The sequence below is a fragment of the Brassica napus genome, chromosome A2, assembly GCF_020379485.1.
Source record: "Brassica napus cultivar Da-Ae chromosome A2, Da-Ae, whole genome shotgun sequence".
NCBI lineage: Eukaryota > Viridiplantae > Streptophyta > Magnoliopsida > Brassicales > Brassicaceae > Brassica > Brassica napus.
The window spans coordinates 17,319,877-17,336,924 of record NC_063435.1 but is presented as its reverse complement, the minus strand read 5'-3'; the positions used below and the strand labels follow the sequence as shown (position 1 = coordinate 17,336,924).

At 39.7% G+C, this 17,048-nt stretch overlaps 1 protein-coding gene across 1 annotated transcript; it reads right to left on the bottom strand.

Annotated features, from left to right (window-relative positions):
* Positions 1-399: 399 nt before the first annotated feature.
* LOC106451298 (protein ABHD11-like) lies at positions 400-11,595 on the bottom strand. Its single transcript, XM_013893217.3, has 13 exons — positions 11,282-11,595; positions 11,072-11,206; positions 10,952-10,978; positions 10,706-10,796; positions 10,182-10,225; positions 9,963-10,061; positions 9,823-9,880; positions 1,773-1,825; positions 1,591-1,692; positions 1,426-1,491; positions 1,213-1,325; positions 956-1,127; positions 400-864 (listed from the first exon to the last, which is right to left on the bottom strand). The coding sequence occupies exons 1-13, from the start codon at positions 11,405-11,407 to the stop codon at positions 796-798; spliced, it is 1,155 nt and encodes a 384-aa protein (XP_013748671.1). The 5' UTR covers positions 11,408-11,595; the 3' UTR covers positions 400-795.
* Positions 11,596-17,048: the final 5,453 nt, after the last annotated feature.

Sequence of the window (17,048 nt, the reverse complement as noted above, 5' to 3'; positions counted from 1 at the left end):
ATAAATCCAAGGAAAGTCAAGGCTACCATGACCGCTCAACTCGAAACGTAGGAGAAATCCTGACAGCTAGTTTCGGATTCACGCTGTTCATCAAACTTTCGTTACAATTCATCTAGGATCAGCTATAAAAGTAGAAGAAAAAGGGATTTTGGCTCTTTCTACACTCTATTTTTTTGTTTTTTTCAACACTCTAATAACTCAAACTCTAGATCTTCTACTTCTGTGTAAAAAATCTTATATTCTCTTTCGATCATCTGTGCCATCATTCATACTCAATAAGGGACACATCTATGCTTTCAAATCATATATAAAAGCCAGATTATTCATTTCTTGTTTGGCACGTTATATCAAACCCAAACCCTGACCCTAAGTGAGCTTTAGCTTCAGAACTTTCTCCAATTAAGTGAAAAAAACAATGTAAATGACATAGAATCAAGAATAATGCCGGATGATACAGCTACATATTTTTAATTGTTACTTACGACACCCAAAACATTACAAGGACACAATGCTGATGAGTATACTATTGTATATGTCAGACGTGATTAAGACTTAACTTCTTCACAAGTATATATCAAACAGGAAATGGTAGAGCACCTCGTTTACACGTGCGCCAGCAGCTCTGACATCGGCAACAGTTGGCTCAAAAGTTGCTTCGCTAGGAGTGTGCTAGCACAGATGAATATTCTGTAGATTACTAAAGGGAAGGAAGAGGTGTGCTTCAAAGCATCCGTAAAGCAAAGAAGATGGTACAGCACATCGGTCGAAAAGGCAGAACTTAGAGCGTTTGCACCTCTAGGCTCTGAGAACCTGGAATGAAGATGACAAGATCCTGAAGAGGCCATCCGGGTTGTCCGTGTGAACCTGAAAGAACACAACCCAAAGACCGGTTTATCAGTTAGGTAATAGGCACCAGAAAGAAAGATGAAGCACAGGTCTAGTTAGTTAGTTTTACCCAGTGACCGGCATCTTCCAGGACATGCATTTCTACGCCGCCACCTTCTTCAGAGGCGAGCTCTTCAGCGGCGTGGATTCGTTGAAGGTCTTCTAGGGCCCAACGGTGCAAGCTTCTTTCCGCTTTAAGAAAATTCACATGTACTCCTCTTGGCAGGTTCTCAACAAAGTTCCTTTTATTTTGTGAAAGCAATATTTGCCAGTTTGAGTATAGATAGTATAACACAAGTTTGGTCCACTAAACAAAAGGAGACTTACCAAAGATTTGTTTCTTCGTAGGACTGATAAAGTTGGGAGATCCCGTCCAAGTCAAATGTCCACGAGAAGCTAGAGCACAATGGTCCAGTAGGTCTCAGATTGGTAACAACCCACTGCACACAATACACCAAGTTTGTAGCAATCCAACAAGTATTAACAGAATCATGTTGACAGATGATAGAATATGATGAGGTGAAACGGATATTGTCATACCTGTGATACATCATTCGAAAACCCTTCTTTGATAAGAGCGTTTAAAATTTCTCGCTTTGATGAGACCTTAAACCAAACACAACCGATGTTCATTAGCATATAATTTCTACATCTTTTTGTTTAAGAAAAATAATAATCAACAGATAAAGAAATATTGCAGGTTACCACTTTAGGCAATGTACGTAGAAATGATATAAGCTCTCGTGGATGATCCTCTCCATCTCCTCCTGCACGAACCTTTCCAGGAGTGGCATCCAACACCCAAGCCTATAACACGAATAAAATTCAGGAAAATTAGTGTAAATCCTAACAAGGGTCGTTAAGATATAGACTAAAAAGAGACTTACTCGGACTGGTCGAGGAAGAGGCTTAGCTGCTTGTTCCACCATGCTTAAAACAACTACACAGATCACAGAAAAGATTGATTAGCTTAACACGTAAGAGTAAAATAATCTGGATGAGAATTTTTGGCTCTGATACCATTATAAACCTAGCAGTAAATGGTCCGTCGTGTTGACAAAGTCTTATTGACAAACGAGGGTATGGTAATTTCTAAGTATTGGGAGCAATCTGGGCATTACTCTAGCCTAGCTCAACCACCGTTAGGAAATTACCTCCCCACGAAAATCGTGTTGACAGTGTCCTATTGACAAAACCGCTTATGCTTAATTAATGCAACGGACAGAATCGGGACTTGCGATCGAAGATAGAAATCAAAGCTTATCAAAGTTCTGGAAAACTTGGGAGTTTAGAAGAACATTGGAGAGAAAATATAGAGAGAGGTTTTTATGAAATTATTAGATGATATTTCACAAAGGGGGTACACACATATTTATAGTACAAGATAATGCGATGATATAAGCGCTTACCTCAGCGATTACATCACACTCTATTAGCGATTACATCATCGCTTACATCATTATTCATTATACTTATTTTATATAATAAAACACACTTATCTTACATAATTATACATTGCAAACAACTTGCTTAGTGGTCCATTTCGAACTCGATGATGTGTTTCTCACAACATCCGTAGTGATCGTCTGGACATTCGAACACATCTCCTGGATATTCGTACACATTCTCTGGCTCTTTCTCTTGAGGCTGCTGTGAGTCGTCGTTGATATCAATGTTGAACATTCTTCCAACCTCATCGATGTTCATAGAGTCGTCTGGGAGCTGGGCGTCTTGAAAGTATTCTGGCAGGCATTCTTGGGACTCAGAGTTACGTTTCTCTTTCTTCTGCGCACGTTTAACCACTTGTGGTTTGTCACTCTTATCCAAGTAGAATTGCAGATCTTTGTCGAGACTCATTTGGTAGTCTATTGGGTAAGAGAACCAGTTTGGGACGAAGAGAATGGGAAATGATTGTGTGGCACTGTTGAGGCGGAACACATGAGTTTGAAAGTCTTCAAATGGCTTGTTGTCGTTGAGGTTGAAATCTGGTATGACTCCTCGTTGGTAGTCATTGTGGTGAATGAGAGTAGGCAGTGCGTGGACTTTGCCGGTTTTTTTGTTGACTTGAACAGGGCGGTGGAAGAAGTATATTGTGTGAGGGTTGAAGAAAGGGTTGAGACCTCCTTGACTTTTTAACTTCTTAAATGATAAGCTTGTTGCTTTCGCTGATTTCCTTAACTTACCGTTCCAGGCAGATAATGGCGCAAACCAGGTCAGAAATGTCGCAAGACATTCCTTGTGACCTCGTTGAGAGTTGGTGAGTTGCATGTTGATATACTGATATAACCACTGAATATCAAAGGTTATGCCAATAGTGTAGATCGAGCAGAAGTACCAGAGAAAACAGAGAACTTCTTCTGGTAAGTAAGTATTTTCAATTCTGTAGAGATGAGCGAACGGGTAGTCCGGGTGATTTCCCATAGGTGAAATAAGATGATTATGGGATCCGTATCTTGACATGATGATGGATTGATAGAAGAAAATCTTGTTGCGGAGGTGCTTCTGTAGGGTTTCTCTGTCGATAAGCGAATGAGGATCGTCGGGCATGTTTGAGGCGAAATCATAGTAACTTTTTGTGGAAGAGCTCTCCATTATTTGTATTTCTTTTACTGGACTTCTACTAAGCATATCTGCAAGAGTATTCTTTGAGCCTTTTAAATAGACGGATTCGAAGTCGTACTTTGAGAACCATTCGCTCCATCGTAATAATTGCTGATGTGGGACCATCTTCTGTTTGAATTGTAACATCTTCGGGAAGGATGACATGTCTATTTTGATGCGAAATCGGTGTCCTATCAGATGGAACTCGAACTTCTCGATGCTTTTTTTTACGGCCAGTATTTCTTTGAAAGTAGAGTAATAATGCATCTCGGAATCTTTAAAGCGTCCACTTTTATATCCGCAGATTTGACGTTTTCCATTTATTTCTTTGAATAAAATGGCTCCCCAATATTTGTCACTCGCGTCAGTCTGTAAAATGCGTGTTCTAGTAGAGGGAATCTTTAAAGGCGGTAGCTTCTGCACCTCTATTTTCAGGCTTCTGACAGCTTCAGTTTATCGGTTTGTCCATTGTGGTGGAGTCTTCGTCACCATTTTCTGTAGCGGCCTTGTCAGTTGCGAAAGTTGCGGGATACAGCCGCTAACATAATTGATTACACCGAGGAATTGTTGGACTTGTCGCTTTGTGAGATTTTCGTCGGGAAAATCTAATAGCGTTGTAGCCAGATGGACCTGAGGTGTAAAGTTGCCATCTGTGATTTGCATTCCAAGGAAGTCGATTCTGGACTGGGCTATGACCATTTTTCGGGCCGAAAGCATGATTCCATATTGAATGACAATGCTTTGAAATTGCTGAAGAAGCTGAATGTGCTCGGTTTCGGTAGACAAGAACAGCAATATGTCATCAATATAAATTAAGGCCGTATGAAGTAGAGGCTTGAATATACGAAGCATCGCTTGCTGGAACAATGATGGTGCGGTCTTGAGTCCGAAAGGTAAGACGTTCCACTGAAGATGACGATTAGGAAGACAGAACGCAGTTTTGTATCTTTCTTCAGGATGAACACCAAGTTGCCAGAATCCCGATTTAAGATCAAATTTTGAGAAAATAGTTGCCCCTTGAAGATGTTGAAGAAGCGCCATTTTTTTTTGGTAGCAGAAATTTGATGTCTTGTAGATACTGATTCAGCGGTTTGTAGTCGATAACTAGTCTTAGCTTCCCTCTTGCTTGTTCTGCACGATTATTAACGTAAAAAGCTTTGCATTCCCATGGTGAGTTGGTTGCAGAGACTACTTCTTGTTGTACTATCTGGTCGCATTCTTCATTCGCTTGTTGCAGTAGGGTTGGTGGCATTCCTGCATGACTTGCTTTAGTTGGGGTGGTTTGTATATTTTCTTTGAATGGCAAAGAAACAAAGAACTCCGAGTTTAACCACAGCGGGTTATTGCATTTTTGGAGGAATTCTGTATGAGAGTCTGCACAAGAAATCTACGTCAACTTGTCCTTGATCTTTGTAAATTCTTGAGAGATCAATCCTTCAATTGCGAAAAGTCGTGGAATTGACGTGAATGCTTTGAAGAGACTTTTCCATTTTAATCCGTGCGGTTCGATAGAGATATCGAATTTTTTCTTGAAGGCATAATATGAATCTCATCCCAGTATTAGATCTTTTCCAGGTGCTGCAGAGCCAAGGACTTCTGTAGTAATATGACAACCGGGGAAAAGCTCGATTCTGATAGGTTTTGACTTGAGCTTTATTGTCAGTGAACCTTAGTTAGCGACTCAAAATTCTTGCTGATGAGGTAGCCACATCGACGGAGAAAGAATCTTGGGATTAATAACGTTGTGTGGGCTCCGGTGTCTATGAATGCAATGGCGCGAACCGGGTCTTCTTGACCAGATGGGTCGAAAATCATCTATGTTAATTAGGAGTTTGTATGTTGTCATGTCGCGGTATTTTTGTAATTTTGAAGCAGCAATCATTTTCTTCTTCGGCCGATGAGTCAGAAGAGTTGTCATAATCTGAGTAACCACAAATAGCATCATTGTCGTCACTATCATAGGATAGAACTGATTCTAAATCGTGGCCTTCGAGATCAATATCTGGTGCTATTTCAGATATTGTATTGATTAAGTACTGCTTCTTTTTAGCTGACTCGTTCGGACAGTTTTTTGCAAAATATCCTTCCTTTCGACATAGAAAGCATTTTGTTGATTTCCTTAAGCCTCGTTTCTTCCGAAAGAATCTCTTGCGTCTGAATCTTTTGGAGCGCTTGGAGAATCGTCTTTTGAATCTTCGATGTTTTTCTTGTGGGTCGCACGAACAAGAATTCTTGGACTTAGAACACTTGATTGATAGATCCGGTCGGGAACATATCTTTGATAGTTGCTTTGACCTATTCATAAACTCCGTCCAGAATTCTTTTTGTTTGCAGAGTTTATCCAGCGTTCTGAATACATATTGCTGCATTTGTCCAATGGAAATTTCTTCTATTGTTTGTCCTTGATCTCTGATGTATAGCTTAGTCTGCTGACTAAGATAGTCGTCGATGGAGGAGAGGTATACGTGCTTCAGGCTCGGATTGTTCTAAGTCCAAGAAATCTTGTTCGTGCGACCCACAAGAAAAACATCGAAGATTCAAAAGACGATTCTCCAAGCGCTCGGACAGATTCAGACGCAAGAGATTCTTTCGGAAGAAACGAGGCTTAAGGAAATCAACAAAATGCTTTCTATGTCGAAAGAAAGGACATTTTGCAAAAAACTGTCCGAACTAGTCAGCTAAAAAGAAGCAGTACTTAATCAATTCAATATCTGAAATAGCACCAGATATTGATCTCGAAAGCCAAGATTTAGAATCAGTTCTATCCTATTATAGTGACGACAACGATGCTATTTGTGGTTATTCAGATTATGACAACTCTTCTGACTCATCTGCCGAAGAAGAAAATGATTCCTGCTTCAAAATTACAAAAATGCCGCGACATGACGACATATAAACTCCTCACTTACCAGTGATGATTTTCGACCCATCTGGTCAAGAAGACCTGGTTCGCGCCATTGCATTCATAGACACCGGATCCCACAACGATTATTAATCCCAAGATTCTTTCTCCATCGATGTGGCTACCTCATCAGCAAGAATTTCGAGTCGCTAACTCAGGTTCACTGACAATAAAGCTCAAGTCAAAACCTATCAGAATCGAGCTTTTCCCCGGTTGTTATAGTACTACGGAAGTCCTTGGCTCTACAGCACATGGAAAAGATCTAATACTGGGATGGGATTCATATTATGCCTTCAAGAAAAAATTTGATATCTCTATCGAACCGCACGGATTAAAATGGAAAAGTCTCTTCAAAGCATTCACGTCAATTCCACGACTTTTCGCAATTGAAGGATTGATCTCTCAAGAATTTACAAAGATCAAGGACAAGTTGACGGAGATTTCTTGTGCAGACTCTCATACAGAATTCCTACAGAAATGCAATAACCCGCTGTGGTTAAACTCGGAGTTCTTTGTTTTTTTGCCATTCAAAGAAAATATACAAACCACCCCAACTAAAGCAAGTCATGCAGGAATGCCACCAACCCTACTGTTACAAGCGAGTGAAGAATGCGACCAGCTAGTACAACAAGGAGTAGTCTCTGCAACCAACTCGCCATGGGCATGCAAAGCTTTTTACGTTAATAATCGTGCAGAACAAGCAAGAGGGAAGCTAAGACTAGTTATCGACTACAAACCGCTGAATCAGTATCTACAAGACATCAAATTTCCGCTACCAAACAAAATGACGCTTCTTCAACATCTTCAAGGGGAAACTATTTTCTCAAAATTTGATCTTAAGTCGGGATTCTGGCAACTTGGTGTTCATCCTGAAGAAAGATACAAAACTGCATTCTGTCTTCCTAATCGTCATCTTCAGTGGAACGCCTTACCTTTCGGACTCAAGACCGCACCATCATTATTCCAGCAAGCGATGCTTCGTATATTCAAGCCTCTACTTCATACGGCCTTAATTTATATTGATGACATACTGTTGTTCTTGTCTACCGAAACCGAGCACATTCAGCTTCTTCAGCAATTTCAAAGCATTGTCATTCAATATGGAATCATGCTTTCGGCCCGAAAAATGGTCATAGCCCAGTCCAGAATCGACTTCCTTGGAATGCAAATCACAGATGGCAACTTTACACCTCAGGCCCATCTGGCTACAACGCTATTAGATTTTCCCGACGAAAATCTCACAAAGCGACAAGTCCAACAATTCCTCGGTGTAATCAATTATGTTAGCGGCTTTATCCCGCAACTTTCGCAACTGACAAGGCCGCTACAGAAAATGCTGACGAAGAATCCACCACAATGGACAAACCGACAAACTGAAGCTGTCAGAAGCCTGAAAATAGAGGTGCAGAAGCTACCGCCTTTAAAGATTCCCTCTACTAGAACACGCATTTTACAGACTGACGCGAGTGACAAATATTGGGGAGCCATTTTATTCAAAGAAATAAATGGAAAACATCATATCTGCGGATATAAAAGTGGACGCTTTAAAGATTCCGAGATGCATTATCACTCTACTTTCAAAGAAATACTAGCCATCAAAAAAGCCATCGAGAAGTTCGAGCTCCATCTGATAGGACACCGATTTCGCATCGAAATGGACATGTCATCCTTCCCGAAGATGTTACAATTCAAACAGAAAATAGTCCCACATCAGCAATTATTACGATGGAGCGAATGGTTCTCAAAGTACGACTTCGAATCCGTCTATTTAAAAGGCTCAAAGAATACTCTCGCAGATATGCTTAGTAGAAGTCCGGTAAAAGAAATACAAATAATGGAGAGCTCTTCCACAAAAAGTTACTATGACTTCGCCTCAAACATGTCCGACGATGCTCATTCGCTTATCGACAGAGAAACCCTACAGGAGCACATCCGCAACAAGATTTTCTTCTATCAATCCATCATCATGTCAAGTTACGGATCCCATAATCATCTTATTTAACCTATGGGAATTCACCCGGACTACCCGTTCGCTCATCTCTATAGAATCGAAAACGCTTACTTACCAGAAGAAGTTCTCTGTTTTCTCTGGTACCTCTGCTCGATCTACACTATTGGCATAACCTTTGATATTCAATGGTTATATCAGTATATCAACATGCAACTCACCAACTCTAAACGAGGTCACAAGGAATGTCTTGCGACATTTCTGACCTGGTTCGCGCCATTATTTTCCTGGAACGGTAAGCTAAGGAAATCAGCGAAAGCAACAGGCTTATCATTTAAGAAGTCAAAAAGTCAAGGAGGTCTCAACCCTTTCTTCAACCCTCACACAATATACTTCTTCCACCGCCCTGTTCAAGTCAACAAAAAAAACCGGCAAAGTCCACGCACTGCCTACTCTCATTCACCACAATGACTACCAACGAGGAGTCAGACCAGATTTCAACCTCAACGACAACAAGCCATTTGAAGACTTTCAAACTCATGCGTTCCGCCTCAACAGTGCCACACAATCATTTCCCATTCCCTTCGTCCCAAACTGGTTCTATTACCCAATAGACTACCAAATGAGTCTCGACGAAGATTTGCAATTCTACTTGGATAAGAGTGACAAACCACAAGTGGTTAAACGTGCGCAGAAGAAAGAGAAACGTAACTCTGAGTCCCAAGAATGCCCGCCAGAATACTTTCAAGACGCCCAGCTCCCAGACGACTCTATGAACATCGATGAGGTTGGAAGAATGTTCAACATTGATATCAACGACGACTCACAACAGCCTCAAGAGAAAGAGCCAGAGAATGTGTACGAATATCCAGGAGACGTGTTCAAATGTCCAGACGATCACTACGGATGTTGTGAGAAACACATCATCGAGTTCGAAATGGACCACTAAGCAAGTTGTCTGCAATGTATAATTATGTAAAATAAGTGTGTTTTATTATGTAAAATAAGTATAATGAATAATGATGTAAGCGATGATGTAATCGCTACAAGAGTGTGATGTAAGCGATGATGTAATCGCTGAGGTAAGCGCTTATGTCAGCGTCTTATCTTGTAATATAAATATGTGTGTACCCCCTTTGTGAAATATCATCTAATAATTTCATAAAAACCTCTCTATATTTTCTCTCCAATATTCTTCTAAACTCCCAAGTTTTCCAGAACTTATCTTATCTTTGATAAGCTTTGATTTCTATCTTCGATTACAAGTCCCGATTCTGTCCGTTGAATTAATTAGCATAAGCGGTTCTGTCAATACGACACTGTCAACACGATTTTCGTGGGGAGGTAATTTTCTAACGGTGGTTGAGCTAGGCTAGAGTAATGTCCAGATTGCTTCCAATACTTGGAAATTACCATACCCTCGTTTGTCAACGAGACTTTGTCAACACGACGGACCGTTTACTGCTAGGCTTATAATTTAAGTCACCTTTCCCTCCAAAGCTGTGACCAACAAGGACCCGAGGTGTTAACCTCAACTGACCAACCTAAAAAGAAGAGAACATGAATATCAGAGATATTCATTTTCAGGATTAATCGAATATAACGTGGCCTGGGAAAAAAATTTACAAGTTTTAGAACATCAGAAGCAGTTGTAGCAACAGAGTTTGGACCTCTCTTCTTGAGAGACGCTGAATCCCCATGGCAACGCAAGTCTACCAGGAGAAACTGTGATTAACAGGAGCAGGTTATTTATTTTTATTTATTTTTTTGGCATCGGAGCAGGTTAGTTATTACAAGCCAGTTAGTGTGTATAGGTTTTTTAGTGCACTTGTGGTGAACAAATACCTGCCAAGTTGGGAACTCATGAGCCAATCTTCGAGCAAAAGTGCCTATACCAGGACCCAAAAAAAAACAAAATCTGTTGTTCAAACACAAAATTTTAAAAATACTATAAAATCCAGTGTTATTGAATTTGTCATTTAATAGAAATCTACTGTTATTGAGTAAAATTTAAATTACAGATTGTAGAGTGGTTTGAGAGGAGTTTTCTTAGTTACAAAAAATAAAAATTTAAATCTCTTGGTTTTAGATTCTAGAGTGGTTTAATAAAAATCACACCAAATTTTCAAATTCACCTAAAATCATCTAAAAACTCATTAAAAATCAAATAAATGCAGACTCCTAGTTGAATACACCCCTAAAAATGTTAAGAAGACATAACTATCCTTTTGGAACAAAGAGCGTGACTGACTAAACAATCCTGATGATCTATTTGCACGTGAAGAGATTCTTGTACTGGTTTCATCATTTCTCAAATCAGATTAAAGAAACTAAATGCACGATTTTACTAGCAGTCCCACAGTACTGACCCCAGTTTTTGCCGCTGCCTAAAATTCCATGTAGAAGAACAGCAGTAGGTGTATCTGGAACAGACTTGTCCTCCTTCCATGTCCACTTCACCTGCGTGTGGTATCATTATATCAGTCCACAAAACCACACAAGAATCTCTCGAAACTTAACTATCTATAAGCTTCTATTGGCTCAGCTTAAACACCGAGATTATTATATTCTCCAATAACAAAAAATTCAACAAAAGGGCTCTCAGATTAACTTACAAGAGCCCCCTGAACAAGATCGTACGCCTGCAAAAAAAATGGCACAAGAAAAAACAATTATCAGAGGCCAGGATAAGAAATATTTTGTAGCAGAAAAGGATAAGAAATCAAAGCATATACCAGGATCCGAGGAGGGTCGACAACATTTTGGCCCGTGGATTGTCTTTCGTCGACTAATGTCATACAGATAGTTGTTCCTCTTGACTTACGGTTGCCATGTACCAATTCCAACCGATGAGTACTTAATCTGTCACTCTTTTTTTCAAGTAGAGAGCAAAAAGTTAAGGATTTTAACTGATTGATAAAAGAAAAGAAGAAGTTGACCAAAACCTGAGAGTGTGGCCCAGTTCTGCCGAAATTAAGAGAGGCGAATGCTGGTAAAGCACATGTCTTTAGTTGAGACCTCAATCCACATCCACCGCTAGAGCTAGCCGTGGAGCACGAGACCGCCGACATTACGACAGATCAAATTGGAAAACGACGAGAGTTTCCAGGAGAGCAAAGACGTACAAGGATGAAGAAGTATAAGAGGCGTAGAAACCCAAGGCAATGTGGTGGCTTCTCCTCCTCTTGGCCTCTCCGTCGCCTTGCCTTTTTATCCTTCGCCGTTCGTTTTGTTGCCTTACACTGGGAATGACATATTTACCCCTTCTGTCGGCTTTTCATAGAGATCCACTTGGCGTGGTCGGTCCCCCCCCCCCCCCCCCCCCCCCCTCCCCCTCCCACACCTAACTAACAACTCACATTTCTGTCTTTTCTTTGTCCAAAAAATTCATACGCGTTTCTTGTAAAATGAGGTTAGAAAACTTAGATGCAGTGCAATCTTTAATTGTTAAGGTGTTAATCCCCAAAAATAGAATCAGCTAGACTGTTTAACACTAATTTGTTATTCTGTTATAAATTATGAAATGATGTCATCAGCACAGCACTTGTCGACAGCAAGGTGAAAATATAATTTTTCTTTCTTGAGTACACCGCCTGAGTTCTCTGTTGGAACTCTGTTTTACAAAGAATATATAAGCTGATGTTTTCTGATTTTCCGGTAACCTTTCCAGCTACACCGGTGGCTATTCCGGTCAGATCATCAGCTCGTTGTAAAGCTTGTAATGAGCACTACAACCTGATATATTCACACATCAAAAACAGATTAATATTGAATGAGAAATGATGCTAAGAAGTTGGTAGCTTGGTGTACGTAATACTGCAATTTTTGTCTAAATGATAAAACCAACAATTGTTTCACATCGGAAAATACAAGAGTCATAGAGCAGTATAAATATGGCCTTGTGTCATATGGATTTAAACGGCTCAGAGGAAGAGAGAGCTCCCCACGCGCATGCGCACGCCGCTCACCGGCCGGTTGGGCGTGGGCTTGGGTGTCCGGCCCGATAAGAATATTTTTTTTGGACCAAGTTAAGCTCAACGTTTTGCCATTTATTTCAAGAAAAAAACAGCATATAATTTTATTTAAAACGACAAGTAGTTTGTCTAGAAAATAAAAATGTCATGCATTTTATCCTCTCAAAATTTTTAAACGAGATAAGAGAGAGTCTTGAGGAAGAAGCTTCGGAACTCAACTTCCCTCGATCTCCACGAGCTTCTCGCCCACGTGTAGCAGCTGTTGCGGGAAGTGGGTCTTCTTCGGCTCTTTAAATATCGTCTCTCCTCTTCCTTCATTTCTTAACTTTTTTCCGTATCGAAATCCAACAGCAAAAATCCATTCGCGTAAGTCATATCTCGACTCCATGTCTCTTTGCGAATACAATTTCTTATCGTTCTTGTATTCGCCTTATACATTCGTATATTTCCTTAACATCGCTTTTATTTTTTCGTTTATGTCAGTCCGGTTTTCCAGCTTCTACAATCTTAACTCAAAATCGCTTTCTGTCTAAAGCTCGAACCGGGTTGAAAAACGATTAATAGAAACGGGTTTTGGAACCGTGTTTGTGATTTGCTGTCTAGCACTTCCGCGAAACGTTTTTGTTCTTATCTCATAACGATGTTTGCGATTTTCTATACGCTTATCCGCGAAACGTTTATGCGTTATTCTGAAAACGTGTTTGCGATTTGCTTTATAGCACTCTTGCTTTGGCTCTTCATGGTTTTGGAACTTGTCAAAGTGGTAAATAAGAAAGAAAATTGTTGTCTCCTGCTTAAGGACCTTACATATTTTCTTATAGGGAATAGTTGTGCACATGGACGTATTATTGGTGGCGTTTAGGACCTGCCAACAACTTGTCAGCAATGGATTACATGTTAACATTTGTGCTAGTAGTGGCTGCTCCCGGTCACAAGCATTGAATCCAAAGATTATAGAGATCTTATTTATGATTGAGACCAAGAATCAATAGGAACTTGTAACAAATTGTTTTTCTTTTACTTTTTTCTATGTCGTTAACACGGTGTTATTCTCCCTTAGAATCTTCTTCTGGGTTTCTAGCTGCATGAGCTTTTTGATCTGATGAGAAAAAGTTGTTTCATATCTCCTTGATACTCCAAAGTGAATCTCTTGGATATGACACACCAAGACAATCACTCTTGTGGTTTTGTTAGATATGACACACTAACAAAGACTCAAGAACACTCAGATCTACAAGAAGACTTGTAGCCGTCAGAGAGAGACAAGAGTCTGGAAATAAAAGATTGGATACTTCTATTAGGATTTTCAGACACATATTTATAGAGAAAGCAAGGAACAGGCTCTTTGGTCTTTAAATGGACCTTAAAAATAAACCTTATAAAATCTTATAAGTGTTTTCAAGTCTGACAACTTAATTCTCAAGTCTAGCAAAGATAAATAATAAAAATAAAGTCTTGAATTGAAATCATCAAATGAGTGATAGGAAATCAACATATGGCCTCGTTAAAAACTTATCTTTGGAAAACTCAGTGACACAAAACCAAAAATAGGGAAAAAGAGCACACATAGGTTACTTGCTCATTTAATGTCTATCTTGGAGCTGAGATGGCTTGAATTGTGGTAAGTGTGTCTTGGTTGATTAAGCTTCTTCCATAACTCTCTTCTTGCTTCAGTGATGTCTTAAGTAATCCTCCAATAGCTTCTTTGAGTTGCTTGCTTCTGGCTCGAGTCATAGGACCTTCAGATAGAGTAAAAATCTCATATACTTTTAATGAGGCAAAAAGTGATCTGAGGTACTCTTACGAAATCTGACATACTCTCTACTCTTCATGAAATAAGAGATTTCCAATTTTGCCCTTACGTTTTCCCTCCTCAATTGAAAATTTGAATTTTGAATTTTAGGTATCAAATTTACAATTTGAATTTTGAATTTTAATGAAACTATGAACCAAGTTGAAACAAGTTATACAATTGTCGAATTTTAGGTATCAAATTTAAAATTTGAATTTTGAATTTTAGTGAAAGTTGAACCAAGTTAAACCAAGTTATATCATTGTCAAATTATATTTTTGGTGTACTTATGTCCTAGTTTCACCAAGTTATACCTCAAGACTGGTATAACTAGGTTATAGTTTTACCAAGTTGTACATTTGTCAAGGTACAACTTGCACTACAAGAAAACGTATCTTTAACGAGGAGGTTTAACGAGGAAAAATAATCGTCGTAAAAAAACGTTGATTTTGCGAGGAAAGTACGTGGAGAAAGAAAAGCATCGTTATTTCGTCGTAAGGTAACGACAAAACATATTCGTCGTAAAGACGATGTAAATTGACGTGGCTTTTACGAGGAAATAGTTTTTCCTCGTAAAAGCCACGTAAATTTCGCGAGTGCTTTACGACGAAATACTTTACGTGTACTTAACGAGGAAATTTTGAATCCACCAACTTGGTAGGTGGCTCACGTTTTTTTTTGGCCATGCAATTAATTTTCGTCGTAATTTCATAGTAAAATTACAACTACCAGATTCGAAATTTTCTATAAATATGGATGTTGGAACATCATTTTAAACACACCAACAACAAAAAACGTGAAAGAAAAAAAAATGGCTGGCTCTGGGACTATTTACGAGTTGCGGAATTGGATGTATATGCATAGAGATGCTAACGGGAGAGTGACGAAAGAATACCTTGCGGGGCTGGAGACATTTATGCACCAAGCAGATTCAACACCGCTCGCCCAAGAAAGTGGTAAGATGTTCTGTCCTTGTCGGAAATGCAACAATTCGAAATTGGCAAACCGTGAAAATGTTTGGAAGCATTTAATAAATAGAGGTTTCACGCCAAATTACTATATCTGGTTTCAACATGGGGAAGGTTATAATTATGATCAGAATGAAGCTAGTAGTAGTAATAGCAATTTTCAGGAAGAACCGGTTAATCATCATTTGCATAATGAACATAGTTACCATCAGGAGGAGATGGTAGATTATGATAGGGTTCATGATATGGTAGCTGATGCATTCGTAGCTCATGATGAAGATGAAGAACCTAATATAGATGCAAAAAAGTTTTACGGAATGTTAAACGCGGCGAATCAACCACTTTACAGTGGTTGTAGAGAAGGTCTCTCTAAATTGTCGTTGGCTGCTAGAATGATGAATATTAAAACTGATCACAATCTACCTGAAAGTTGCATGAACGAATGGGCGGACTTGTTTAAAGAGTATTTGCCGGAAGACAATGTGTCTGCTGATTCTTATTATGAGATTCAGAAATTAGTTTATAGTCTTGGGTTGCCTTCGGAGATGATAGATGTCTGCATCGACAACTGCATGATCTATTGGGGAGATGATGAGAAGCTAGAAGAATGTCGATTCTGCAAGAAGCCACGATTCAAGCCGCAAGGACGGGGACGTAATAGGGTACCGTACCAAAGGATGTGGTACCTACCAATTACAGACAGATTGAAAAGATTGTATCAATCAGAGCAGACTGCTGGAAAGATGAGATGGCATGCCGAGCATACTCAGACGGATGGTGAGATGACTCATCCATCAGATGCAAGAGCCTGGAAACATTTCAACAAAGTACATCCGGATTTTGCTAGCAATAGCCGGAATGTGTATCTCGGATTATGCACAGATGGATTTAGTCCGTTCGGAATGTCAGGGAGACAATATTCATTGTGGCCAGTCTTTCTTACGCCATACAACCTGCCACCGGAGATGTGCATGCAACGGGAGTTGCTATTCTTGACGATATTGATACCTGGTCCGAACCATCCAAAAAGGTCCCTGGATGTTTTCCTACAACCACTGATAAAAGAGTTGAAGGATTTGTGGTCAACAGGGGTGAGGACGTACGACTGTTCAACGAAGACGAATTTTACGATGCGAGCTATGCTTTTGTGGACCATAAGTGACTTTCCTGCATATGGGATGTTGTCTGGATGGACTACACATGGGAGATTAGCTTGTCCATATTGTAATGGAACGACAGATGCGTTTCAACTGAAGAATGGTAGGAAGACAAGTTGGTTTGATTGTCATCGTCGATTTCTTCCCATTGGCCATCCTTACCGAAGAAACAAGAATTTGTTTAGGCACAAAAGGGTTGTGAGAGACACTCCTCCACCATATCTAACTGGAGAACAAATTGAAGCACAAATCGACTACTACGGAGCTAACGAAACAGTTCGTTGGGGTGGTAATTGGCATGTCCCTCGTAATATGCCTGATTCTTACGGTGTTCATCACAACTGGCACAAGAAGAGTATATTTTGGGAGTTGCCATATTGGAAGGATCTTCTTCTGCGCCACAACCTCGATGTGATGCATATAGAGAAGAATTTCTTTGAGAACATCATGAATACAATATTGAATGTCCCAGGGAAGACAAAAGACAACATAAAATCGAGGTTGGACTTGCCGGATATTTGCTCAAGAAGCGAGTTACATATTAAAAGCAATGGACAAGTTCCCGTTCCGATATTCAGACTGTCTTCAGAAAAAAAGTCGGTGTTGTTCAACTGGGTGGCATCAGAAGTGAAGTTCCCCGATGGGTATGTTTCAAATCTCTCTAGATGTGTTGAAAAGGGTCAAAAGTTCTCTGGGATGAAGAGTCATGATTGTCATGTCTTTATGCAACGACTACTGCCCTTTGCATTTGCGGAGCTACTTCCAACAAACGTACATGAAGCACTTGCAGGTTCGTAGTGTTTTATATCACAATAATTTTA